The 27,760-nt window shown below is 55.3% G+C and overlaps 1 protein-coding gene across 1 annotated transcript in view; it reads right to left on the reverse strand.

Annotated features, from left to right (window-relative positions):
- Window positions 1–6,234: 6,234 nt before the first annotated feature.
- Window positions 6,235–27,760, reverse strand: part of GTF3C1 (general transcription factor IIIC subunit 1) — an 80,626-nt gene continuing 59,100 nt past the window's right edge. Inside the window, exons 24-37 of the mRNA XM_040258373.1 lie at window positions 27,249–27,403; window positions 25,419–25,561; window positions 23,710–23,791; window positions 21,126–21,238; window positions 19,314–19,376; window positions 17,942–18,035; window positions 15,367–15,539; window positions 14,264–14,551; window positions 13,413–13,672; window positions 11,783–12,063; window positions 10,494–11,028; window positions 9,793–9,844; window positions 8,199–8,391; window positions 6,235–7,240 (exon numbers count right to left, since the gene is read on the reverse strand). Coding sequence (XP_040114307.1) covers window positions 7,034–7,240; window positions 8,199–8,391; window positions 9,793–9,844; window positions 10,494–11,028; window positions 11,783–12,063; window positions 13,413–13,672; window positions 14,264–14,551; window positions 15,367–15,539; window positions 17,942–18,035; window positions 19,314–19,376; window positions 21,126–21,238; window positions 23,710–23,791; window positions 25,419–25,561; window positions 27,249–27,403 — 2,639 coding nt within the window. The 3' untranslated portion in view covers window positions 6,235–7,033. The remainder of the gene's footprint in view (window positions 7,241–8,198; window positions 8,392–9,792; window positions 9,845–10,493; window positions 11,029–11,782; window positions 12,064–13,412; window positions 13,673–14,263; window positions 14,552–15,366; window positions 15,540–17,941; window positions 18,036–19,313; window positions 19,377–21,125; window positions 21,239–23,709; window positions 23,792–25,418; window positions 25,562–27,248; window positions 27,404–27,760) is intronic.

The following is a 27,760-nucleotide window of genomic DNA, read 5'->3' on the forward strand; positions in this document are numbered from 1 at the left end:
GAGGAAAAGAGATCATTTTTCTCCTAAGGGTGCTCACCTTTAGAGGCAGGCTTTTCGAGTCCACTGAGTAGGGTTAAAATAGCAGAGTCTGTTTCAGCCACCAGCTCTCAGAGCCCCGAGGGACTCTCTGCCCAGGCCTGGCCGTGCCTGGCCTGTGGTCCTTCCCAAAAGTCAGGCTGCAGGGCATCACCTGAAGCTCTGGGCTGTCTTTGCTTTTGGATGAGGCTGACCTGTCAGTCCTGCTGATGGCTCCTCTGACTTCTAAGTTGCTGAGAGAACACCAGATGCCTTGGTTCTGAAAATTCTAGAACACTGATGGTCTTAACAGTGGGACTGGGATCAGGATGTGCGAGGTGCAGATGGGAGCACAGGTGTGAAACCACAGCTCCTGCAGGTGTGAGCAGCCCTCCCCACCCCCACCGTCACCCCGGAGACGCTTGGGCCAAGGTGTGCTGTGGTTTTCACACCTTCAGGGAGACCACGGGCTCCAGGGGCTCATGAGCCCCCTGCTCTCCGGGGAAGCAGCTCAGCTCTCCAGCACCCAGAGCTCTGGGCCCAGGTGTGGGGGGAGGGGACACCTGCGACCCCCGCTGATGGCCGGCCAGGATGGGGGAGGGGCACGGGTCTCTGGCCTGGGCCAGACAGGACTCCTCACCGACACTGCGTCTTTGAAGGGGACCCAGCTCATAAAAGTCAGTGCAGAAGGGAGACAGGAGCTGGCCCCCCTGGGGGGCTGGAGTACCAGGATGGGGGTGGGTGGATGACTGATGGACGAGTGGGTGCATTAGTGGGTGGACGGAAGCATAGAAGGATGGTCAAGGCTGGAAGGAAGAACAGTTGGATGGATGGATAGAGATAAACAGTTGCTAGAGACAAGGATGAAATGCCAAACACAAGCTCCGGGAAGGCAGCAACTTCACCTCTTGTGTTCGCTGCTTCACCCCCAATCAGGCACATAGGGAGCCCTCCTCAGTAAAGCCTGATTTGCAGTGTTTGCTTATTTCCACGGTGTAAACATTTCACCATGGTCAATTTCAAGCTACCAACTTGACGGCTTCAAACACGGGATTGGAAGAGATGTTCATAATTGACACTCCTGGCTGGTATGAGGCAACCCCAGCACTTGGACGGGAGATCAGAGCAGGCAGTAGAAAGGCCCTGGGGGGTCTTCAGGGAGGAGGTGGTATCTGTTGCTCTGGAAAATGAATAGGAGCTATAAGGGACACCAGCTACTCAGGCAGAGGGAAGAGCTTGAGCAAAGGCCTGGAGGTGTGGCTGAGCCCTAAACACGGGGTGAGGCGGGGGGCGGAGGTCCCCGTCACCCAGAGTCCAGGCCACACAGTTACTAACAACCCTGTCTTTGGAGGCAGGAGGGTGCCACCCACTGCTCCTGGCCCAGCCCTTTTCCATCTGCAGGCTCCCAGGGGCGGGATATCCATTCAACAAATGAAGTGAAGGTGCAGAAGGGACCGGTCACTTGTCTGCAGTCACATCCTGAATTAAAGGTCAGAGTCAGAGCTTGAACTCTGGGCTCCTGACCTCAAGTCCAAACTCTCCTCACCTTGCTTTGCTGGAAGGCACCTGGGTCAGGAGGGAAGAAACAGCCAAGGGTGCCCAAGCTTGTGTCAGCATCACTGGGGGGCTGACCCCAGCTCTGGGAATGGCTACGTGACCCAGCCCCCCCGACCCCTAGAGAACATCTGAGCTCATCTGAGATGAGGCCAACACACTGGAAAGCAGAGCTGGGAAGCGGACCCATATTCCTGATAATACCTCTTAAGCTCTTGGATCCAGCCATGCCTGAAACTACACTCCCCTTGGGCTTTTGCAGTAATCTCTGGGGGCAAAAAATGTGAGCATCCTCTTTTTAAAAACTGATGGCCCCAGAAAATAAATTTTAGATTCTGCAATTTGGGGGGGGGGTCTCTCAGCATCATGCTGGCCACCCATCCAAGGCAAACCCCACCTCTGGAAAGGGGCCTAAGCAGAGAGGGCTTTGAGGCTAGACGGCCTGAGTTGGGAAACTAGGAGATCCAATTACTAGCTTTCAACCTGCAGAAATCATTTCACTTCCTTATGCCTCAGTTTTCTCATACATGGAATGGGTATATTGATCAGGACCAGGAATCAATACGTGAGAAGTATGGAGAGCGGTGTCCGGCACATTGGAAGTGCTTAGAAAATGTTGTTACTTTATCATTTTTGTGGACAAATTAGCCCCACCCTGACCCCCACTCCTATATACTTTTGTTGACCTCAACCTTAAACTTGGCTGGACAATGAGCTGCATGTGCGTGCATGTACGTTCAGTTCTGTCCATGGCATATTCCAGGCAAGAATACCAGAGTGGGTTGCCATTTCCTTCTCGAGGGGATCTTCTTGATCCAGGGACTGAACCTATATCTCTTGGGTCTCCTACATTGGCAGGCGGATTCTGGGCCACCTGGGAAGCCCAAACAATGAGCTATTAATACAGACATCTGGAGACCAGACCAACCCTCAGCAAAAGGAGATGTTGGGTGGCTGCTGCCACCTGCTGGTGACCACTGGAACTTGGCTGAGGAGCCAGCTGAAGGTGGTGTGCTCCCTGCGCTGAGGTCCAGGGGCTGCACTCGCATCTGCCTGGCACTGTCAGCTGGCTACACAATTGTCCCAGCAACTCGGTGCGGTGGGAGCGTTCACAAGGTGAACCGGTAGGTTCTTTTGGTCACATACTGTTAGTTTCAGATGTACAGCAAAATGATTTTTCTTTTTTTGCAGATTATATTTCATATAGCTTATTACAAGACACTGGGTTTAATTCCCTGTGCTACAAGGTAATTCTTGGTTCCCTGTTTTATGTATAGGGCTTCCCTGGTGGCTGAGAGGATAAAGCATCTGCCTGCAATGCAGGAGACATGGGTTTAATCCCTGGGTTGGGAAAATCCCCTGGAGAAGGAAATGGCAACCCACTCCAGTATTCTTGCCTGGAGAATCCCATGGACAGAGGAGCCTGGCAGGCTACAGTCCACAGGGTCGCAAGAGTCGGACACGACTGAGCGACAGTGTGTGTGTGTGTTTTATGTATAGTAGCTTGTATCTGTTAATCCCAACCTTACCATTTGTTCCTCCCCTTCACCCTCTCCCCTTTGGTAACCGTGGTAGGTTCTTTTTTTATTATTTATTTATAGTACGTTCTTTTCCATTTTTTTCTTATAATTTTTTAAATTTAAAACTTGTTTTAAAAATTCTTATTTTTCTTTTTTAGTAGGTTCTTTTTAAAATTCAACAAGGGCTGAATTCTACTCCTTGGGTGGGTGGGCCTGCATTGGGCACCAGGCAGGGTGGGTGGTGAGACCACACTCAGCAGGAAGATCATGTGTGTGCACACGCACACACACATGCATATAAAAAATACACATACATGTGCACACACATAAATACACATACACTTCACACATACAGCACACACACACACACATAAAAAATACACACTTCATACACACACACATATAAAAATACACTTCACACACACATACGCATATAAAAAATACACATACACATATAAAAAATACACGTACACTTCACACACACACGCATATAAAAATACACATACACTTCACAAACACACACACACACGCACGCACATGTGGGAAATTCCCTGGCATAAGTGGGTCAAGGACCCAGGGGAAGGGTGGGGAGTCAGGTGAAGCCAGAGGACACTCAGCCCAGGGTTCTGGGTGGCCATGGGCAAAGTGAGGCTGGAAGGGGAGGAAGGGGATGTGGGAGGCTGGCAGCTGCCAGACACTGAGCGAGATCTGATTGGGCTCCAGCAGGAAGGGAGGCAGGGCCTGGGAAGGCAGAGAAGATGCTCAGTGGGGAAAACCAGGAAGCAACTTCAACCAAGAGGGAGTAACATCAGGACCTCAGTGCCAGGACTCCCGCCTAGACTTACCTCGTAACTCACGGCTCTCTATGTGCAGACACCGACGTGCAAGGGCACTCCAGGGGGAACCACAGCTGGAGCTGGGTCAGTACGCAAAATGCCATCACAGGTCTGTGATTTCTCAGGGGTGGGGAGCATAAAAGGTATGTAAATGCAGAGGAAAAGGCCTGGAGAAGAAAGCAGCCTGCAGGTTTAGGTGTTTAGAGAGAATGGATTAGCTGTGGCTTATATAAGCAAAAAAGGCGTAAACACGAAGGGTGTGGGCTTCCCTGGTGGCTCAGATGGTGAAGAACCCACCTGCAATGTAGGAGTTGGGTTTGATCACTGTGTCAGGAAGATCCCCTGACGAAGGGAATGGCACACCACCCCAGTGTGCTTGCCTGGGGAACTCCATGGACAGAGGAACCTGGTGGGCTACTGTCCATGGAGTTGCAGAGCTGGACATGAGTGAACGACTAACACCTTATGTAAGTAAAAAGGAGTAAGAATGAAGAGTGTGGAGGGACAAGGAACCCAGAGGACAGACCTTCGGGGGTCTGGGGTGTGCTGTTACTCGGGGTGAACAGGACATGACCCCTCTGGGCTTAGTGCTCCCCCGCTCGCATCCCGTGTTTTACTAGGTAAGTGAAAGTCGCTCAGTCATGTCCGACTCTTTTTGACCCCATGGACTGTAGTCCATGGAATTCTCCAGCCCAGAATACTGGAGTGGGGAGCTGTTCCCTTCTCCAGAGGATCTTTCCAACCCAGGGATCGAACCCAGGTCTCCCATATTGCAGGTGGAGTGTTTTACTAGGTAGTCAGTGTTTAAAATCTTTTTTTTTTTCTAAACATGAATTCCTTCTCACCCTGGGCATGCAGATTTTAATTTTCCATAGTTCCTACCCTGCCTAGTATTAACCAGGCCACTTTATATTACCTACCTGGCCCTGAAGCCATCTGATCTCATAGCTTCTGGTCTACACTTCTGGTTTTGCAAACCCTGGGTGCAGAGCTTGGCAAGGCAGAGAGCTACCTTGGATGGGGGCTAGCTGAGGGGGTGGATGGATGCACGGACAGATTGATGGGATGGGTGGGGGGAGGGAAGAAAGGAGGAAGTCATCCTTGCACAGGATGCCTAGATGTGGGAATGAGGGTCACAGAAACCCCCTCTCTCCACTGGAGAGCTGACTCCTCGCCCCGGTGTCCATCTCCTAGACACGTGCCCAGACTGTCCCTCAATCTGGAGACACAGGGAGGGAAACTGACTTGACTGAGTCCTACTACGTGCTTGTCCCTGGTGTTCTTCAGCTCATCTGGCCCTCCTATGAGGGGGACAGTCTATCCCCATTTCTCAGGTGAGAAAACCAAGGCTCTGTGACGGGACATCAAGACTGGATCCCAACCCTACCTTCCTCCCACCACGAAATGCATTCCCACATAATCAGCATCTGTATTTTCTGTTTACAAAGCAAATCATATCCATTATTCTACTTGATTACCCCAGATCACCCCAAATGCTATTTTTCACTTTAGAGTAAAAATGAATAAAGAAGGAAAAAAAAAAAATGATGCCAAAACTTGGCCAGGTCTTGGCAGTGCTGGGGGTGGTGGTTCACTCTCAAGACTCTGGACCCCATGCCTCCTGTCCTCTGCCCTGTCACCCTGGAGTCTGGCCTGGGGACCAGGTCCCTGGCAGAGAGAAGCTGGAAACCCAAGGCTGCCAGGTGGGCCAGGCCGTGAGCTGCAGGTTAAAGTGAGAGGAGCTCTGATGGGCCTGAGACCTGGCCTGGGGGTGGGCCAGCCGTGATTGGGGGGGGCATGTCCCATACTTGTGACTGTCACCGGCAGTATTTCTAGATCTTTCCAGAGAAGACAAAGATCTGGATTTTTTTTTTAAATGTGAAACCTCCAATTTTAAAGAAATGTCAGTAACTAAAAAACAACAAAGAAACACTGAGCGAAAGAGACCAGCCGTGGGCCGAATCCACGCTCCAGGCTTCGACCTCAGCAGCCTGCCGGCATCACAGGCCGTGCGCTCAGCCACAGGCCTGGCCTGAGTGCAGCTGGATGCCTGTTAAGGGAGAGGCCGGGGCCTGGCTGAGTAGGAGGAAGGGTTTCGAGGCAGTGGCGTGCGGTGAGGCAGTGCCGGGACGGGCCGAGCCAAGCTCATCCCCAGCACCCACCTCTTCCTCGGGTTTTACCGACAACCTCTATTCCTGGCTGTTCCATGGTGGAAAACAACAGGCCCCTGAGGGATCAAACACCATTGTATTAGGAAATACAAAACGAAATGCGTTTTACTTCGCTTTAATTAAAAAAAAACATATAAATACATGCCAGGGTTTTTTTTTTTTTCAATAAGGAAAGAGGCTGAAAAAAAAAAAAAAGACAAAAAGACAAACTCCAAACCTGTAAGGACTCCCCGTTTCCAGGTGGCAGGAGGCCTGCAGGTGGCTTGCAGGCTCAGCAGTCAGGGGTCCTGCCTCCAGAGGAACAAGTCTCAGTGGCAGCCTTGGCAGGGGGTCACCCAGCCCATGCTCTATGACATGTCCCCACGAGGCCTTGTCCCTCAGACCAAGGGGGAGTTTCTGGGGAGCATGGAGAGTCCTCCATGATGGGGTGGCCGGAAGCTGGAACGTGAGTCTGTGTGGATGGGGCAGACCCCCGAGGCCCACAGCTTCTGACCCCTCACTGGCCAGCGGGCAGATATCCATAGAGAAGGCTCAGGACCTGGGCAGGTGGCTCTGCTCCTGAAGGGCAGGATCGTCTCAGAAGCCCTTGGAAGACCAGCCCACTGGAGCCCCTCACCACAACCCAGGATCCAGAGAGATTGGAAACAGGAGGAGAGCAGGCAAGGAGCGGCATCTCTGAGCTCCCCCACCCAGCTCCGGGGGTGACAAAGCAGAGTCCTGAAGGCCAGCCGTGGACAGGCTGGGAGCAGGCGGCCAGCTGGTCCTCCGCCCAGAGTTCCAGGCCAGAAACCACAGCCAGGGCCGGGCTGGGCACACAGTGTTCCCATGGGTGGGATGTAGGAATCCTTGGGTCCTGACCTTGCCAGGCCACCCCCACACATGGGCAGAGGTCCCCCAGGAAAGAACTCTTGGGAGGCTCGCCAGGACCACACGGGCCTCAGAGGTGGACCCACTTGTTCCAGTTGACCTCGTTGGGAAAGACGCGGCCGAGGCGGATGGTGCAGTCCAGCGTGGGCTCGTAGAACACCACGGGGCTCTCGTCCGGGCTCAGCGGCGCCTCTCCCACCGGTGGCTTCGAGAAGAGCGAGGCGGCCGCGGGCTTTCTCAGCACGCACTTTTTAATGCAGCCCAGGGTCTCCAGCCCCTGCAATGGCACAAACAGACCGGTTTCCAGGGGCATTTAAGGACCACGTCCTCTGTACCCAGAGCGGCCTCCCAGAACAGACACAGGAGGGTGACCTTGAGAGACGAGCCGGGATTGACCAGGCAGGTTTAAGCAAGAGCCCAGCGTGCCAGAGAGAAGGGCGTGGCCAGCATTTATACAGCGGCCCTGTGTTGAGCAGGGGCTGCAGACTGGCTTCCAGATGGGGTTGTTTGGCCCAGATCTGCTGTGAAGTGTGGCGAAATGCACACTGAACTTCCTGCTCCTGCTTCTCCCGAGGAGTTGGAACTCCTGTGCACACACGGCCGGAGCCCAGGGCGGCCATCAAGCCGAGCTGCCCTTAGGAGACTGTGGGCGCCTCACCAGCTCTCCCGGCCACCCATGAGGGTTGGTCACTCACCTACCTGCCGGTCCCTGTGGGCATGCAAGCCCTTGAGCCCTGGTCTTGAGAAAGGGTCAGAGACAAGACCCCGCGGAGGTTTCTGTGTAAGCCTAGGCAGCAGCTCGGGGCTGAAGGAGGACCTGGGAGGGACAGCTCGGGCAGGAACCCGGGGCAGGGGTGGGGGCTGTGGGAGGCTGAGTGCTGAGAACTGGGGCTGGGTGCTGGCAGCGCTGAAGAGCAGATGCAGGAGGAAGGAAATCGGTGTGGGGCTCGGCCGGCGCAGTGACCTCGGAGGGCAGTGGGGCCGACCTCTCTAGGCAGGGGGGCAGGAGTAAGCTTTGGGGGTGGGGGGGGGATACCAGGGGCCCAAGACTTTTCTGAGGAGCTGGCTCTCTGCGAGGAGGCCAGTGCACCCTCGTGGGCTGAGCCGGTAAGCAGCGGCCGACCCCAGAGCTCAGTCCACGTGCCCATGGCCCCCCCGCCCTCTGAGACTGCGGAAGGGGAAAGGTGCGGTGGGGCCTAGGGCCCAGCGAGCGCCCTCCCCACCGAGAGGCTCACCTGGAGCAGCTCGAGCACGGCCAGCGGCTGCAGGACGCCCTTGTAGTGCTGCAGCAGGCAGCTCTCGGGCACGCCGGGCCTGGTCATGACGTGGTGCAGCACTGCCTCCATCATGCCCTTGACCACCGGCGTGTTCAGGCGGCCGTCCACGATGCGCCAGGGGCGACCGATGAAGCGCACGCTCTCACAGTCCCTGCGGTGGGTTGGGGCGGGGGACACGGGCAGCAGGCTTAGTCGGGGAGGGGAGACAGCTGACTCCACGTGGCCCCCACCTCGGCAGGGGCTGGGGACCACCTCCCTCCTGTGCTTCTGCCTCCTGCTCTCCTGCCGCCTAGAGGGACGGGCCCCAGCCCCCTCATCACCCCACACCTGTGGGGCGGGGAAGAGCCAGGACTTTTAGATTTACCAGCTTCCTCTGGGACCTGATAGAACCTGCCGGTTTTTTTTTTTTCTTTTGTAGGGAAGACTTGACGGGACTCTTTACCTAGTAGCTGGTCCCCTCATTTACCATACAGTGTGAATTCTGCTTAATGTAACTTCTCTGCTTAAGCATTTGCACGACTATTGGTGCTCTGAAGTCAATTCTAAAACGCGCAAATTATAAATGCAGAAGAAAAGAGTCAACCTCCCAAACCAAACCTAACCCCTGAACTTTTTCCTAAGACTGAAAGCAGGCTTCAGTTCTGCCTTTGCTATAAGTTGACCCCAAACATCTGGAAGAATATGGGACTGTCTGCATCTTTGTATTTATTACTTGGTATCAAAAAGCTTATTTTCATTAACAACAACAATAACAAATGCCTGCATCCCCTTCTGACCAAGCTCACAGGTCTGTATGCAGAAGCTCTGCTTCTGTGTTGTATTCGGGGGTTGCGGGCACTTTCTTCGGAAGGTTTCTACTAAAAACTAAAGCAGTGACTGGTTTAGAAGTGTTAGTTGCTCAGCCATGTCCAACTCTTTGCGACCTCATAGACTGTAGCCTGCCAGGCTCCTCTGTCCATGGGATTCTCCAGGCAAAACTACTGGAGTGGGTTGCCCTTCTCCAGGCGATCTTCCTGACCCAGGGACTGAACCCACGTCTCCTGCATTGCAGGCAGATTTTTTACCATCTGAGCAACCAGGGAAGTCTGACTGGTTTAAAAGGTTTTTACTAAAAATGAAAGCAGCGACAGGTCTGCCACACAGAGTCTCAGTGTGGGACCCCAGGCTGGCTGGACACCTGGCTCTGACTATGTGACTGGGCCAGCCCAATCTGAGCTGGGAGAACACAGCCCTTCAGGCCGAGGGTGATGCACACGCTGTGGGAGGCGCCCCTCGGACTTCCATGACACCCACTGTTCCCAGCGGACAGGGCGCTACAGCCGTCAGCACTGCTGGGCTCGTCCACCTCGGGCAAGCGGCGCCTGCCTGGTCTCTGGTGAGGGGGACCCATGGTCCCTCAGATGTCTGAGAACCCTGGCCGAGAAGCGCTGTGCTTGACAAACCTTTGTGAAAGACCTCCAGGTAATAATCTACCCCAGACCTTGGGCGCCACCCTCCGAGGCTCTCACCGCCTCCTCCCAGCCCAGGCCGCCGGAGCCTGAACCACACTCACCTTTCCCATGCCACCTGGGAGAGGTTGCCAGCCGCGGAACCGTCTGCCAGACCTGATAAGAGGGGAGAGGCGTGGGAGACTGCAGAGGTGGGGCCCACCCGTCTCTCCCCCGACCGTTCATCCCACACGGTAAGGCCGTGAGTACAGAGCCAGCACCTCCCTCCTCGGGGCAGCAGGGTGTGGGGGCTGCACCCCCAGGACAGTATCAGATGGACAGACGGCGAGGTGCCAGTCTGGGGGCTGTGCCCAGGGCTTGGGGATGCCCCTGCCCCAGGCGAGCAAGCGAGTGCCTATCCTTCTCCAGAAGCCCTAACCACATAGCTGGGTGTGTAAACCCCTGGGAGAATTCCAGCAGAGGAGAGGAAAGGGGTGGGAGCCACCTGCCAAGTCCCCTGGGAGGCGAGATCCTTCCCCTTCCAGCTTCCTGGTAAGGACACCCCTTTCCAGAACCATGAGAGAGCCTTGTCCTTGTAATTAATTCACAGGTCGGCTAAGGAGCACGAAGCCCCTGCCCTCTAGAGGGAAGACGAGTGTCAACAGGCACGAGCCTCCCGCTCAAAGTCGGGGCCAAGAAAAGCTGACGGAAAGCCCCTCTGTGGCAATAGCAGGCTCCTGGTCTTGAGGAAGGTAGTGTGGGCCCTTCAGGCCCTGATAGAGAAAGGGCAGGTGGGGGAAGGCGGGGTGGGGACAGGCTTTGGTACCTCTGGGGTCTTCAGGGGCCTCTGGAAGCTGGGCCTGACAGCTCAGCTGCTCCTGGCCTGGGAAGCTGGGCACCCCGATACCCTCTTGGTCCCCTGGCCCAGCTTCCGATGCACCTCCGTCCTCAGGAGCCGCGAGCAGGGCAGGCGCCAGAGTCCCCAGCTCCTCTTCTGCTCTGGGCCCTGGGCTGGGGGCTGAGCGTATGTCCTGGAGTGCAGGCCTCTTTGCAGGGGGCTCCAGGGCGCTCTTAGGGTCAGCACCCCCGCCCTGGCTGTTCACATCAGCGCCGGCCCAGCTGCCACGCCTCTTGGCGCTCTGGGGGCTCTGAGAGGGCAGGGCCTGCCTCTCTTGGGGGCTGTCCTCGTTGGAAGGCCCCTCAGGGGGTCCAGCCCGGGGGTCATCCCTTTGAAGGTCAGCAGCCCCCTCTCTGTCTTTCAGCCGCACTGAGTGCAGGAGCCAGGGCTGTGCATTGGCCACGGTTACCAAGCGAGCGGTGTTCCCGCCGACTTCCAGCACCTGCTGGTGCTCTAAGAGGTCCTAGGAAAGGGGGAGACAAAGGGGTCTGCAGGGAACCCCAGGGTCATTGGGGCTCGTTTCCCCTGCCTGAGTGTTTTAAGTGTCCTGAGCCAGTGGCCAGGCCACCTCCTTAGGGCAGGTGACTCTGCCTCAACTTCTTGGAGCCACAGCTGCACCCTCAAAACTGATGCAACCTTACCAGTCTCCTTCTGCCCAGCCAGCTCCTCCCAGATTCAACACGCTGAGGGCCAAATGCTTCTGCAAAAACGCACACCCTGTGATGCCCCTCCCTCACCTGCCCTTTAAAAATGCTTTGCTAAAACCCTTCAAGGAGCTCAGGGGTGTTAAGGCATGAGTGGTTGTCTTCTGGTGTGGCCCTGCAATTAACCTTTCTCTGCTCCAAACCCTGTTGATTCATTCTGTCTGGCCTTACTGTGCACTGGGCATACGGACTTGCGCTAACAAGGCAGTGAGACTGTGGACCAGCGGCAGGAAGTCTGGAGACAGCAGAGAGCTGGGGGAGGACGAGGCCCAAGGCTTGGGTCGGGGGAGACTCTAGCCAGCTCTGCTGAAGAAACAGGGCCCAGAGTGGACGGACGGACCTTCTAACTTTCAGAAGCTAGGGTTTTAGGCAATCTTCAATGTTGACAACCAGTTCAACTTTTGAAAAAAAAATTCCGCACGCCCTGAACCAAGTCCACCCACAGCGTGCCTCTGGCCCAGGAGTTGCGACTCTAGCTTTTGCTTCTGCAGGCTACCTGAGAGCACAGCTCACCTGGACGTAGTCTGTGAATGTCCTGGTGCGCTCACTGTCTGTCCTGGCCAAGGCGAAGAACTGTTTGCTCAGCTCCAGCCGGTCCACCCCAAAGCAACCGGCCGCTGCAATGGCCTCCTGGATCTCCAGGGCGGCAAACACGTCTCCGGGCTGGTACCCAGACAGCGCCACCTGGTGGACGAACTCCTCCAAGCTGCAGGTGTCCTCTGGGCTGTTTATCAGCCGCGTGAAGGTGTCAGGGAGGCAGGAGGGCCCCACCGTCAGCTCCTCCAGAGAAGGGTCTGTGGCGACCGAGAGGACCAGCATTAGCCCTGAGAAGCCCCCTGCCCCCCCCAGACCAGTGCACAAGCAATGCCGAGGCAGGTGCACGCCAACATGGACTTGCTGCTTTGCAAAAGTCAAGGGGTCACTTTCTGGGTGGACACGGCTGGGCCCCGGCAGTCAGGTTCCTGATACATGCCTCTGGGCCCTTGACTGCAGCCAACTGGATTGGATCCCTTGGGCCATTGGTTCTCCTGCTCACAACTCACAGTGAAGGGGAAAAGGGGGTGCCGGGGCCTCAGAACAGAGCCCAGGAGCTCTGAAGGAGTGGGGGGCGGTCCTCTACTCTGGCTGCCTCGGGCCCACCCTTCCTGATGCTCACATGTTCACGGCTTCTGAGATCCTCTGAGATACCCTGGGACTTCTCCATAAATCCCTACTTTTACTCACACCCGCCGGGGCTGGTTTCTGGTACTTCCTGGATAAGTTATCTCTGCTAAGACCACAGGCCTCAGGTTGCCACATTTTTGCCCAGGCCAAGCTCCCGACACAGTGTGGGATACTGATCGTGGTTACAAAACTAGATGGCGGTCCAGCGGATAAGAATCTGCCTGCCAATGCAGGGGACACGGGTTCGATCCCTGGTCCAGGGGGATTCCACATGCCATGGAGCAACTAAGCCCGTGTACCTCAGCTCCTGAGCCTGTACCCTGGAGCCTGTGCTCTGCAACAAGAGACGCCACCACAATGAGCAGCTGCAGCACCACAACCAGAGAAAGCCCGCACAAAGCAATGCAGACACAGTGCAGCCAAAAATAAACAACCTAGCTATAAGAGTACACTCCTCAACACGTGAAAAAGAAGGCGAGTCAGACGGGCTAGGAAAGGGAAGGGTGAGGAGGGCAGGGACGAGGCCCTAGCATTCTCATTATACGTGCAGCGAGGAGAGAATGCCTGATATCAAGGGTGAGGGAAACGGAGGTGAAAGTAAGTCATTAACGTTTCAGAGGCAATCAATACAAGAACTCAAAAACGTGTAAAAATTGGAAAAAAAGGAAATAAGAGGTAATGAATGTAAGTGGAATACTCAGCTTTCACAGCAAGGGGTCAAAAGACTTAAGTAAAAAAGACCACGCTGAGCGCTAACCACAGTACGCACAGCCCAGGGCTCCCCACAAACAAGCAGGCAACTCGGGCCACGTGCCCACCCTCCACTGGCCCCCTCGCCCTGGGTTGGCTGCTAAGGACAGGAGGGGTTTTCCTTTGCTTTTCCCTTTGGCTGGGTCAGCGGCGGCTTCCCCAGGCAGCACTGGGAGCCTGGCCATGAGCTGGGGGTCTGGGCCTTGGGGTGGGCGGGGGCGGCGCTCACCCACGAGCGCGAGCCTGGTGGGCTTGGGGGTGCAGCGCAGGCGGAACTTGACCAGGCAGGAGTTCACCACAATGTTGTCGTTGGGGTTGAGGTTGCGGTTGCTGACAATGCCGGGGACGCAGTAGCCCTTCATCAGCAGGTAGTTGGTGTGGGAGGCCTGGTGGGCTTTCACCTCGATGCTCCGGCGCTTGGCCCCCGAGCCTTCGTCCAGGTCTTCCTCTTCGTCCTCGTCCTCTTCCAAGGTGCTGTCCTTGCCTAGGCTGGGAGCAGACAATGGACCTGGGTGCTGGAGCCGGGCAGGGCCTTCTCTGCTGGTCTGGCTGCCCCCTCAGGGAGTGGTGCTCTGGCCCTGGACGCCCCATGGCATCTGGCTGAGGTCAGATCAGCACGGACTGGTGGCCACATTACCCACCTCGCCCACCTTCCCACACTCCCCTCCCCACTCCCTACACCTGTGTCTTTGCAAGGGCTGGTCCTTCTGCCTGGAAACCCTTCCAGGTTTCTGTCCAAAAGACACCCATTTGTCCACTAAACCCCATTTCAGCTCTCAAGCCCTCAAGGAATGGTCCCTCTTCTCTGCCTCCCCATCCCTCCTGGCCACACTGTTCTAGGCCCTTCTCTTTGGCCCAGCCTAGCCACCCCCTCCTGTGGTACCCCTGGTGCCTAGAGGCACCATCAGGAGGCGCTGAGCTCCTGGGAACCACTGCCGAGACCCTGCTGTCTTGGGCCACATGATGCCAAGCACAAGGCAGAGAAATGTGTTTGTTGAGTGAATAAAAATGAGAATGAGTGAGCAAAGAAAACGGCAGACACCCAGCCTGAGGGCAAGTGACGATGCCTGTGGCCCTCACCTCTTAATGACCTCGTTCTCCACCATGGAGCTGTCCACCACGACAATCTGTTCTGGGATCCTGACGTCCACAGAAACAAGGCCCAAGGAGAAAAGGATCAGGGCGGTCACGCAGTTTCCTCCTGGGCCGTCCAAAGAGAACGCCACCAGGTCGCTCGCGGGCTCGCTACAGTTCTGGTCTTTAAAGGAGAAGTGATCGGCCTGGTCCCGCTTGCCCGCAGCCAGGAGTCTGCTGAAGAACTGGAACGATTCTGTGCAGACGGTGCTCGGAAACCGCCACGTGAAAATCCTAAGACAGGACGAGAAGGGCAGGGCCTTTCTGAGCTCAGGGTGCCGGAGGCCTGGGGGTGGACGGGCTGCAGGTGCTTCCAACCGGCCGCCGACGCTGAGCACGCCGGCTTCTCCCTGGAAGCCCTCTTTCCATCTCAGACGAAGGCGCTGCGCTGCAGGCTCCGGGAGGCCGCTCCCCGGAGCGCCTTCAAGGGGGCTCTGTGACTCTTCACCCGAACCAGCACTCTAGGCCCCTCGGAGCTGAACTGGGGAAGGTGAATGTGCACTGTGTCGTCACCTTTACAAGGCAAGCCCCGGACCCCTCGTGTGTTCAGTCTGTTTCTACTCGGCGCCTGCACGCAAGCCCTCGCCTCTGTTCAGAGGGGTGGCTTTCATTCCTTGTAACAACGTCCTCTTGCTTATGAGCCACAAACCAGGTCTGAACACGATGGCTTCCAAAGGAAGTGTGTCAGCCCACGGGGCAGGCAGCCTGGTACAGCTCTGAGCCGTGGGACTAGGGACTGAGATCACACCCAACCAGGAGGGTGCACTGTTAGCTGGTCTAATCGCTGGACACTCATTTCACCCAACTTGATGCGAAAAAAGGAAACAAACTACCAGCAAAACTGATAAATGCCCCCTTATGAGAGACCACCGGCATGAACCTTATTCCCAGACAAGGACGGGCGCTGATGAGAAACCTGGTCCCAGAGGCTCGGTCTCGCACAAGAGGCCAGAGGGCCCAGGCTGCCCTGCCCGCTAACGAAGAGGGACACCCGTCACTTCCGCTCACCTGCGCTCCCTCCGCTGACAGGCCCTGCCCTCCCTGCTCACCTGTGGTAGGCCTGGGACAACTGGTAGGACATGGGCGCGAAGGGCAGAGCGCGGTTTTTCTTGGGGCCCAGCGTGTGGTTGACCCGGCGCCGGTTGACTAGGCTCCTCCGCTGGTAGTCCACGAAGGCCTTCACCAGGACCTGTTCCTTGTAGTCCCGGTACAGGCGGAAGGTCTGCAACACAGCAGGCCAGGCGTGAGTGGGGCTCTCCAGCCAGCAGGGCATGGGAATGGGAAGTGGATGCACAGATGACATGGCTGATCATCCATGGAGGAAGGCTGCTGATGAGGGGGCGCAGGGGTCGGGAGAGGCTGCGAGGCTGGAACAGACACTTGGGATGCAGTGAGGGAGAGCCTGGAAGAAGCCCACAGCCCCATGGTCAACCTTGACCCACCAGCACACGCCCTTAGAGAGTGCAGAGGACAAGCAGGCGGAAAAGGCAGGCTGCACCCGCGCCTACTTCTCTGGATGTATGGACGCTGGGAGCCGACGCAGAATCATCTCTGATACCGGGTATGCTTCAGCTCCCGCCGGAGCCACTGGCGAATCTGCTGGGGCTGATCTACTCTGAGTATGTTCCAGAAGCGTCCAGGCTGTGCCACCTACAGCCACCGTCTGTCTGGGTCATGCCACGTCGCTTCTGCCTGTGACTGCCTGCTCTTCCGGCTTCTACCTGGGGCTCTCTGCCCCCAACTCTGACCGCTCTGCACAGCAGGCAATGTAGCCCTTTTATGCCTACATCGGACCACATGTCCTTCCCTGCCTCCAAAGCCCTGGTGGCTTCCCTCTGCCAGGGGACCACCCAGTTCTAACACTGGACCCTCAAAGAATTCCCTAACCTCATCCCTGTGACCTCCCACTCCTTGCTGCCACGGGTGGGGGTCCCTGGAGAAAGGTTCTGCGTCCTGCTTGGGGTCAGGTGCCCTCTCTCATGTCTTTCCATGCCCTGGGAAAGTCAGGGAGAGTGACAGCCCTTTGGCACCATTGTTAATAGTCCAAGCCCCACCTGGAAATAGAGTTGGAGGAAGGAAAAGTGAGGCTGGGACCAGGCCCCACTGGGACGCAGGGACCAGGCCCCACTGGGACGCAGGGGCCAGGCCCATGCTGTACCCTGGGGGCTGGACTTTCTCATGTAACAGGTGGTTGGACCCACCCCTGAGGTTGTGCCAGCTCTAACTCCTACCGGGCAGAAGAGCTTGTCGGGGTCCTGCCCCCTCCACTCCGGTCTCCGGTCTCCGGGGGTGGGACCTGGAGTCCATGTGCTATAAGAGCTCTCCAGCTGACTGTGAGACACCCTAAAGTTTGGGATAGCATCCATCTAAACACATCAGCAGGATAAGAAACACCACCAGCCCTTTGTTCTCTAACTTCTTCCTTCAGGTTCCAAACTGGCTTGACTTGGTCATGTAAGCTGTAGGAGCTTAGTTTTAGGTTGCAAGATTAAATACAAACGTAGATAAGCTCTACTTGGAATGCACTTTTGTGATCATTAAAAACAAGATAAGGGCTTCTCTGGTGGCTCAGGAGTAATGCAGGAGACACGGGTTTGATCCCTGGTCCGGGAAGATTTCACACGCTTCAGAGCAACTAAGCCTGTGAGCCCCCACTGTTGAGCCTGTGCTCCAGAGCCCGGGAGCCACAGAGGCTGGGCCCATGCACTGCAACTACTGAAGCCTAGGCATCCTAGAGCCTGTGCTCCACAACGAGAGGCCACTGCAGTGAGCAGCGTGCTCACTGCAACTAGAGAAAAGCCACGTAGCAATGAAGACCCAGCACAGCCAGAAAAGGGAGAAGCAAGCACGGGCTCCGGGAGCAGACTCCTCTCCCCTGGGGCCTCGGAGCCACACAGACTCAGGTTTGATGAACAAGCCCTGGGATCTTGGTCATGGGCTTTTTAACTTCTCTGAGCCAAGTTTTCGCACCTATAAAGTACTAATCCCATCCCTTTCCCAGGCTCAGCACAGGGTTAAGGAGATCTGCCTTCTCCTTCATCCTCATTCGGCTACGATCCAAGCAGCATCCCACTTCTAGTATGTTCTCAGGAGATGTGTAAGACTCAATGCCCGCAGAAAGGCAGCTTTCCCACTGGGTGACATTTTCTAACAATCTGAATACGTTGGTGCTTGTCCACTATAATTGGAAAAGATATGCTATGCAGCCCAATTAGCTTCTCAGCTCTTCTGTCATGGCTCATTTCTCCTTCTGCCTAATCATCTGCCTTCAACGTTAGATTCAAACCCTCAGCCCTGGGAGGGATTTTGGAGGTCACCAGATCCTGTGCCCACACTTCAGTGAATGGGGGGGGGTCTTCCCTGGCAGCCCAATGATGAGGACTCAGCCCTTTCACCAGTGGCCCAGGTTCAATCCTTGGTTAGGGAACTACTAAATCCCACTAGCCATGTGGCAACACCAAACAAACAAACATGAACGAAGCTTTGGCTGGAGCCTCGGGGGGCAATCAGGGCCCTGAGACCTCATAGGTAAGAAGAGAAGGAGAAGAAACCTCATGGGCCCCCAGCCTGGGAAGGGCCCCAAGTCCTGGAACGCTGCTGCCAAGCTGAGTCCCCAACGCCTACCTGGAACGACTGGCAGATCTCCATCTGTCTGTCCGAGAGGGCCAGCGTGCTCTGGATCAGGTTCTGGAGCACCAGGAAGTGGATGTCATCCACGCTGCAAGAGATGGGCGGGGCGGGCGACAGGGCCACGTGAGATGGGGGCGGGGGGGCAACAGGGCCACATGAGTCCACAGGCCACGAGCCACCGCTCATCCTGCTGGTAGATTCCACCTCAGAAAATCTTTCCAATCTCCTGACAGTGATACAAACGTTCCCACTAGTCATAAACCCAAACAAAAGGAATGAACGGTGGTTTTTACCCCTCACTGGCTGGTCCATTTTCGAAGGGAAAAAGTTTTATTCTAGTGGGTAAGGGGTGACATAACCTAGGAATAGGTTTTCATGACAATGAACATGTGTGGTTACTGCTTTTTTTTTTTTTTAACCCAAGTTTATTTATATTATTTTTTTTAACTTTTAACTTTTTATTGGAGTATAGGATGAGATGGTTGGATGGCATCATCAACTCAATGGACATGAGTTTGTGCAAACTCAGGGAGATGGTGAAGGACAGAGAAGCCTGGCGTGCTGCAGTCTGTGGGACTGGTAAGAGTTGGACACGATTTACCTACTGAACAAGAACGACATAGTCGATTAGCAATGCTGTGATAGGTGAACAGCGAAGGGATTCAGCCACGTATATTTTTCATCCAATTTTAAACAACTGTTTCTCCAATGAGAATAGGCTTTTCACTCAATACAGAGCTAAAAATCAAATATTGATTATCCAAGATGGAAAGAAAAGCCCGAGTTTTCTAACCCGAATTTTCCTTGGGAAGTTCATGGGCTATGAGTTCATACCCCTTCTCCAACCGGTCCTCAGGCAGGGCTGGTGACAGGCGAGGTGAGGGGTCGGCCTGCTCTTCCCATGAAGGGCCCCATAATTTAGTCTCCACGGACCCCATGGTTTCTGCTGCAGCCCCTCAGCTCTGACGTCCCACCCTGAAAGCACCACTGACCACACATGGAACGGGCGAGGCTGTGTTCCAATAACACTGTATTTCCAGAAATAGGCACCAGGCTAGATTCGGCCCTAGCTGATCCGAGCCAGGCTGCGGGCAACCCAGTGAGGCGGCCGAAGAAAGGGCGCCAGGCCTGTCAGTTGCTGCTGTTCTTTAGTCCCTCAGTCACGTCCACTCTGAGGCCCCTTGGACTGTGGCCCACCAGGCTCCTCTGTCCATGGGATTCTCCAGGCAAGAGTACTAGAGTGGGTTGCCATTCCCTTCTCCAGGGAATGTTCCTGGCCCAGGGGTCAAACCAGAGTCTCCTGCCCTGGCAGGCAGATTCTTTACCACTGAGCCCCCTGGAAAGCTTCAGGCCTGTCAGAACTTGCCTCTTAAGTTCATCCTCTTTCATGATTTGATCTTTTTTGTCTCCAATCACCAAAACTCGGTATCTGCATAGGAAACAGAAGAAGCGCTTGTCAAGGGAACCCAGCCGACCTTCCTGAGCCAAGGTGATGCTCGAGTGAGATGGCTACTGATTGGCTAAACACTATAAAAAAATAATTGGTAAACTCCCTAAAATTCAAACTCATACATGTAAATTAAAATGAGAAATGCTCAATCACTGACCATCTTGAGGCAATAAGGAGATATTTAACTTGCAGACAGTGACTGTTAACTGTTACCAGAGGAGGAAGACAGCTGTGGGCTCATCAGGAGCCTGGGAATAAATAACCTCACAGGGGAGGTGCTGTATTAGGTGATCGTGTTACACGTTATCTCCCCATCTGTTTTTCTGAGCTCCATGCAATTTTTAAATTAAAAAAATTTTGGGGGCCACACCATGTGGCACATGGCATCTTAATTCCCCAACCAGGGATGGAACCTGCGCCCCCTGGAAGCGTGGAGCCTCAACTACTGGGCTGCCAGGGAAGCCCCACCAAGGTCCATGTAATACTGTTTCACTGTGTTTGGACCAAGCAAATAAATATAAAAATAAACCACAAAACTCTACCAAAAAACCCATGGCTACTTATTTGTAAGTCACGTCTTTGGTTTCTACAAGACTAAAGTCAAAATTCATCCTTGCAATAGTAAATTCTTCCTAAAATTTAACAATAAGACAAAACACCTTTTCAGAAGAATGTGAACTGGTTTTAGTCAAATGAGAAAATATTTGGGACCATTTTTCTCTTTTACTTTGCCTGCCAGAACGCTCAAGATCAAATCTAGTGGTCAGCTGTTACAGCTGGAACTTTTTTCCTTTCCTCTAGATGGGTCGTGAACTCACCTTCACAAATCTTTGTCTTCCGTAATAACTAAAAGTTGGCCCATGTGTTTATTAAAAACATGTGGGGACAGAAATTACAGGTAGGTAAACAGGCTGCCTGAAACACCTTCACGAGTGAAGAGAAGCCACACCACTTAAGAGTTCTGGGTAAGAGTTTGCAGCAAAAGCAATCTGTAAGTGACTACAGAGCGCTCCTTGGCCCTGGCACATAGCGGGCACGACACAAACTACTTGCTGGGTGAATGAAAGGATGAGACCCCCAACCGAAACACAGAGGGCCGGCTGCAGAGGTACCACATGGCTCACAGTGGGAGCTGACAGATGGATGTCGTCTCTAGAGGAAGAAATTTGGAAATACAGTGGCCACAGGGAGTATGCTGATGAGAATGGTGAGGAGGGATTCACGTCCGGATGAGGCAGCAGAAACAGGCCTGGTTCAACAGCACTCAAGATTTTAAAACTGCACAGGTTCTGGGAAGCTCAAGTGTGTTCCTCTCCAGGTGCCCAGGGGTAGAGCTGGAAAGAGCAGGGGCTCTGGGGTCAGACCCACCTAAGTTCAAATCCTGGCCTGGGGCGTACTAGCACCGTGACCTTGGGAAGCTTCGTACATTTCAAGGTTTCCTTGTGCATAAAATAAGCAATCTTGACAAAAGCACTCCAATATCTGAGCAAGCCCGAAGTAAGCCAGAGTGGGGCTGCGCCGGAACGGAAGGGAGCACCCCGCGGGGTGCAGGGGATGGCGGTGTCTCCCCAGTTTCAACTCCCCCGGAGAGGAGACGAGAGGCGCAGAGTCAGAGGAGCACAGGGTTCGCTGCCGGGTCAGGTGAACGGCTGGTGGGAAACACACCTGTCGCTTGTGACGCACCCTCTTGCCCCAAGATCACACAGAACCTTCCTGGAGGAGCCTTACCTGGCAAACAGCTCCTCGAGCGTGTCTGGGATTTCAAGGTTTGGATTCTTTAGGGCTGAGCTGAACTTCTCTCTAAGCTTCGCCACGAATTCTTTAAACTCGCTGGCACAAACCTGTCGACGTGAGAGAGTGAGACGTTAAGCCCTTTCTCTCCTTAAAGGGAGGTTTCACTAAGACACCCTGAGGAAAATCCTGCAGCAGATGCCCGGGGCAGCGCGCCCCCAGAAACCCAGACAGAAACACTGTCTCCTGTGCCCTCTCTCCAGCCCCTGAGACCACCGGCAAGGTGCCAGGTGCTCACCACTCTGGAGGTGGCGAGCCTTACACTTGTACCGCCAGCGCTTGCCCCCAAGCCCCAAACACATCCCAAGGAGTCACTCCATGAGCAGGCCTGTGTCCCCTCATCACCTCCTTCCCTCCTCTGTGGCTCACCTGTGCATGTTGGCCTCCACCTCCACACTCAGCCGTGAGCCCCAAGCCAGCCCCTCCTCCTCTGTACCCACCCCACATCCATCCAAGACCAGACCCGGATCACAGCGTGGTCCCTCACTGCCTCGCCACCCCAGGCTCGTGCCTCCAACTCCTCCTCCACGGTGAGGCCGGCAAACCCAGCCTGTCACCCTGCCAGCCGGCGCCCAGGGCTACAGAACAGGGTCAGGCTCTTCCCTGATGCCTCTCGCTGCGGCCCTCCCACGGGGCACCTCGCCCCTCTACCTTCTCTGCCTTTCCTCGGCTGGTCCCTGGTCTCTATGGTCTGGGCTCAGGGGGACACACCCGAAAGGCCCTGTGTGATAACAGATGGTCGCCTACTTCCTTCATCCCATTCTTCCCGAGCGGTGGAGCCAGCCCCAGCGTGGAGTGGGCAGGCAGCCTGCCCAGCCTCAGGGGTGAGTCAGGACGGATCTTCTAGAAACGGCTGTCCCCTCCTCCCTTGACACAAGGGCCCTCTCCCCACTTCTTCCTGCCTTGGGACTCTGTTGTGAGATGTCAGCTTCAACAACTACCTGGCAGCCATGAGATGACCAGCATCAAGACGGAAAGCTGACCCCCGAGGATGGGGAGTGAGCTACAGAATGGACCTGGGACCCTGAAGACGCTTCTGCTCTGCTGCACCCGTGTGGACAGCCTGCTTCCGGGCTGCTTAGCCCAGTGTTAGCGTTTCTTCGGTCACTTGCATCAGGCAGTTCAGTTCAGTTCAGCTGCTCGGTCGTGTCCAACCCCTTGCGACCCCATGAACCACAGCACACCAGGCCTCCCTATCCATCACCGACTCTCGGAGTTTACCCAGACTCATGTCCATTGAGTCAGAGATGCCACCCAACCATCTGTCATCCCCTTCTCCTCCCGCCCTCAATCTTTCCCAGCATCAGGGTCTTTGCAAATGAGTCAGCTCTTCACATCAGGTGGCCAAAGTACTGGAGTTTCAGCTTCAACATCAGTCCTTCCAGTGAACACCCAGGACTGATCTTTAGGATGGACTGGTTGGATCTCCTTGCAGTCCAAGGGACTCTCAAGAGTCTTCTCCAACACCACAGTTCAAAAGCATCAATTCTTCTGTGCTCAGCTTTCTTCACAGTCCAACTCTCACATCCATACATGACCACTGGAAAAACCATAGCCTTGACTAGATGGAACTTTGTTGACAAAGTAATGTCTCTGCTTTCTAATATGCTGTCTAGGTTGCATCAGAAGCACTCCTAACTCTCCCCGTGACCTCAGCAGCCCGTGCTCTCTTGTGGGCTGGCTGCACTGTTCTGCGGTGTCCACTTAGTTCTCTGCCTGACTCACTGGCCTCGGCTGGCGCCAAGGCTGGACACACACACAGCAGAGTCCAGTGCCGGCTCAACAAATTGGGGGTAAGCAGACTGCGAGCCACGTGGCAGGGGAGTCTGGGTCTGGAAACAGCTTCCTTCCTGGTCAGTCCCTGCCCAGCCCTACCCACAGAAAACTCAGAAAGAAAACTCATCGCCTATCCGTGAGCTTTCTGGAAGTCTGTTGCTGCTGCTGCTAAGTCGCTTCAGTCGTGTCCAACTCTGTGCGACCCCACAGACGACAGCCCACCAGGTTCCCCCGGCCCTGGGATTCTCCAGGCAAGAACACTGGAGTGGGTTGCCATTTCCTTCTCCAATGCGTGAAAGTGAAAAGTGAAAGTGAAGTCGCTCAGTCGTGTCCGACTCTTAGCGACCCCATGGACTGCAGCCTACCAGGCTCCTCCGTTCATGGGATTTTCCAGGCAAGAGTACTGGAGTGGGTTGCCATTGCCTTCTCTGTTCCGGAAGTGTAGCTGTTTGTAATTTCTGAAAAGCTGCCCTACTTTCTTAACAAAATAGACCCAAGGCACAGCAGCACTGCCAAGAGGCAAGCCAAATTCTAATTGTCTTTAAAAAACTGATGCTGGAGCCATATCAAGACAGGTTCACAGCCAAAAACCTGACAAGTCAATTTCCCAGACGAGCACAGGAAAAGCCCAGGTCTGCAAGGCTGGCAGAGGCACCATGGGACCCAGAGGACCAGACCTCTGGGTCTGGAAACCTAGAAACCCCTGCCTCAGGGAGGGCTGCCCCAGCTGCCGCATGGCACCCACCTTTGGGTTTCCGTAGTCACCTTTCCGACTCAGGAACTCCCCGACAAGCGCCTTATCCTGGTACACCTCGGCAAGGCAGACCCTGCAGGAAAACGGACCACAGGGAAGTCTGGGCACTGCAACCATGCCCACGTACAGAACCACCGAAGATTTCTAACGCTGCTGGCGTCAGCTAATCATGGAGTGTGACCAGCTTGTGTGCCTGCTGGGTGATCACACAGCTTTCAAAAATGAAGGATTTGGGGTCAGCCTGTTACTGCTTACACTTCACACCTCGGTTTCTCCAAGCTCCCACCCTCCTGCCCCTCAAAGGGGTTTGGCCAGGACTCTGGGAAAGATCTACGTGGAAGTGTATCATACACTTAAAAACAAGCCCCAGGGGTTGGTATTAAGAGTTCCGGGTTCCTCCATCACCTTTTGTCCACCATACCCATCTTCATATCTCCATGGTGACAGGACAGCCTGACCTGCCCACCAGGAAACAGAGGGAAAGACAACCAGTGTTTGCTGAGCTCCTGGGAGCTGGGCACTTCTGACCCTCATAAGGAGCTTGCAAGGTAGAAGCTATTATTCCATTTCACGGCTTGGCGAGCTGCAGGGATCCCCTGCCCCCGAGGTCACACAGAGGCCAAGGGTCAGGTGAAACAGGTGTGGTTACTATTACTATCGCCCTGCTCACAGGTGGGGAAACAGCCGCTGAGGAGATAAGTGTCTCATCCCAGGCCCCACGGCTCTGAACTGCAGTGAGGATGGAGACTCAGGCCTCCAAGCCCTGCAAGCCCTCTCGTTCCCCTGCCCTGGCTGCTGCAGGAGAAGAGGAAGAGCGTCAGGCAGGGGCAGAAAGCCCAAGCCCCAGACCTCACTCACTGCAGCTCTCCGTCACCCAGCAAGCGCCCATCCTCTCTATGGGCCTGTTTCTACTTTGTGAAAAAAAGAGGACTTTGGACCAGGGGAATCATAGCCCTTTCTGACAGAACATTTTAAGAGCATTCCACGTGCCGGGCAAGTGGCTTCACACAGGAAGGGCCCCTGGTGTGCCTAACCCTGTAGTTCTCGTCAGGGGTGATCTGGGCCCCATGGGAGACGTGTGAAGACACTTTTCGTTATCACAGTTGGGGAAGGGGGGTTGCTACTGGTGCCTAGTGGGTGGAGACACGGATGCTATTAAACATCCCACAGAGCATAGGATGCCCCACACAAATGATCCGGCCCCATGTGTCAGCAGTATTGAGACCCAGAAGAGCTGAATCTCCTCCATGATCGGGGCTGGGTGCCTTCCCTCCAAGCTGGCTGACTGCATGCAGCCCAGGGCTTGGGATCAACCTGGGATCAGCCAAGCTCTCTCACTGACCCACAGCATGGGCATCAGCTGGTAGAAGCGGTTTTTCCCAACCCTGCTCGGGTCCCCTCCTGGCCCCACCATCCTGCTGGCCGCAACTCTGGAGAACAGCTCTAGCTTCACAAGGCATCCTGAAGTCTAAACAATACCTTAGGCGTGCGAGTGCCCGGAATCACACCTGGCCCCCCGGATCAAGGACCACCTCACTAACAGCCTCCAAAACACATCTGATGTGCTCCTGGAAGACTCAGACTCTATCTACCTGGATTCTACAGCCGACTCCTAAGCAGATGGGATGGAAAAAGAGAAAAAAAGCGAGAAGCCCGGGGACACCCCTGACAGGGAGTTCCGAAGTTCAAAGGTGGCTTACTTGTAGTTCAGATAGGCTTGTGGGTTTTTGATTATGTAGCGAGCTCTTCGTCCGACCGACAGGGAGGTTTTATCCAGAGACTCTTCCAAGGTGGAGTGCAGGATGTCCCGCACGACCTGCCAGGGGACGAATGGGCCCTTCACCTGGATCAGACACAAGCCGAGACGGAAGGTCAGTGGCCCTGGAGCCCACGGCACGGGTCACTACTAGTGTGAGGGAGGGGAGTCGGCCCGTGCAGCCTCTTCCCTCAGCGGACACACAAAACTCAGCCACAGTTACTGGGTACTGACCACGGGCCTGGCCCTGAGTCGGGGCTGGGAAGAGAGGAGTAAGACAAACCCTCAACATCCAGGGGGAAGTGTCTCTTGGCGACTGACTGGAAGGCAGCGTTAGGGGCAGTCAGGAGGCCTGTGACATGGCTATGGAGGGCTGTGCTCAGAAACGCTGTGTGTGGCGCCTGCAGTCACACTGATGGAAACAGAACACGCCAAGGCCCGGGCTCAGGGCCCCTCCTGGAACACACGCAGGAAGGCAGAGCCCAGGTGAAGAAAGGGTGTGATGACAAGGTTTTTTCTTAGTGCCCAAGCATGAGGGGCTGGGGAGTCTGGTGTGAGCTGAAGTGAGTGAGTGGAGGGTCCGTGCAGGCCTCTCCCATCATCACCGTGATGAGACAAGGGCCAGGCATGAGGGACAGCAACACGCCATCAGGTTCCTCCCGGCAGAACGGGCCGCGATGGAATTTAGGAACGCACAAAAGGTAAGAAAACCTGGGAAAATGATCAAGCAAAGGGGTTTATTGAGCTTAAATTAAAGGCAGAGAGCAACCGGGACACACGGCCTCTGGGTGGGTTTCTTTGGCCGGTACGGCAGAAAGACAGGAAATGCTGACTCTGCTGTGAAGCTGCCTCACCCGCTCTGCCTGGTGGTGGTACTACCTGCAGGGACCCCGGACGGGAGGCTGGCGGAGCCCACGCTCCTGGGGGCTTCTATGGACCAGCCTGATGGGACACTGGCCTTGGTGTGGCTGGAAGGTGGGACATGAACCCAGGCATGAGCCTGGGGCCATAGCTACACAAATGAGTAAGAAGCCTCTCTGCCTCTAGAAGCAGCCACTCCAGTGGGCCAAGAGGGGCCAGAAGCCAGAGGAGCAGCGTGACATGAAAGGGGCAGAGCGAGACAGCAGTAACCACTTCCTTTCCGCAGGATCAATGGTGCCTTTCCAGAGATGATAAGCAGTAAATGAAAGGTAAACAGGACTGTTCCCGGCAGCTGAGGATGGGAGGCAGGGAGCAGGGAAGGGACAGAATTCCGAGAAGAGACAGCGAGTGCAGCTCTCAGCTGTGTGCCGTTGTTTGCTGTTGCTGTTTACTAAGTCACGTCCGACTCTGCGACCTCATGGACCGTAGCCACCAGGCTGCCCCGACCATGGGATTTCCTAGGCAAGAATACTGGAGTGGGTTGCCGTTTCCTTCTCCAGGGGATCTTCCCAACCCAGGGATCAAATCCGCGTCTCCTGCACTGGCAGGCGGGTTGTGTATCATCTGAGCCACCAGGGAAGCCCGAGCTGTGTGGTGTGCAGCCAGGCAGACACAGATGTGTGAGCTGAAGGCTGGAAAGAGAGGTGCAAAGGTGAGCGTGGGGTTCACTGGGAAGATTCTGGGAGACGCTTCTCCCACAGGCCAAGTGGAGTAGATGGGATGAGTGGTCCCAGGGCCACGCTCCTCCCTGTGTGGGTCAGAAGAGCAAGAGCCTCCCAGACGAGGGGGACTCACTGTCAGCGGGCTGGAAGCTGGGGTGGGGTGGAGAGGCGAGTGGGATGGGGGGGAGCACCTTGGTGTTGAGGACGTTGCTGGCGATCCGGCAGAGCATGAGCAGCCCGTCCTCCTGCAGCGACCAGGTGACCCGCAGCCGCGTCATCCTCTGCAGGGCGCTCTGGTCCGCCTCGTCATGGTAACGCCTTTTGTTCTTGTCTTCAGGGAGCTCTTCTAAGGTGGGGATAGCAGAGGGGGCTTTGAACAACTGTTTGAGAGCTATCACTCCAGAGAGCAGAAGGGTCCCTACCCAGTGGGTGGGCCTGGATCAAGGTGTCAGTTATCAGCATCTCATCAAGTGGGGAAGTCATGTCAATTAGCCACAGAAGACTCAGCCCAATGGGACAGATTTTTTTTTTTTAACCCCTTTCATCATTTCTCTTTGGTCAGATTTCATGGTGACAGGCTGGGCAGCCTGATGCAGCCGGTTATCTGCCCATCTCCAATCTTTCCCTCAGAGACAACGAGCCCTCTGAAGGTGCCTCGCCTCCTTCAGAAGCCCTCTGAAGGAACCTGCTCGGGGCGTGCTCT

This window comes from Oryx dammah, unplaced genomic scaffold (assembly GCF_014754425.2).
Source record: "Oryx dammah isolate SB20612 unplaced genomic scaffold, SCBI_Odam_1.1 HiC_scaffold_2, whole genome shotgun sequence".
NCBI lineage: Eukaryota > Metazoa > Chordata > Mammalia > Artiodactyla > Bovidae > Oryx > Oryx dammah.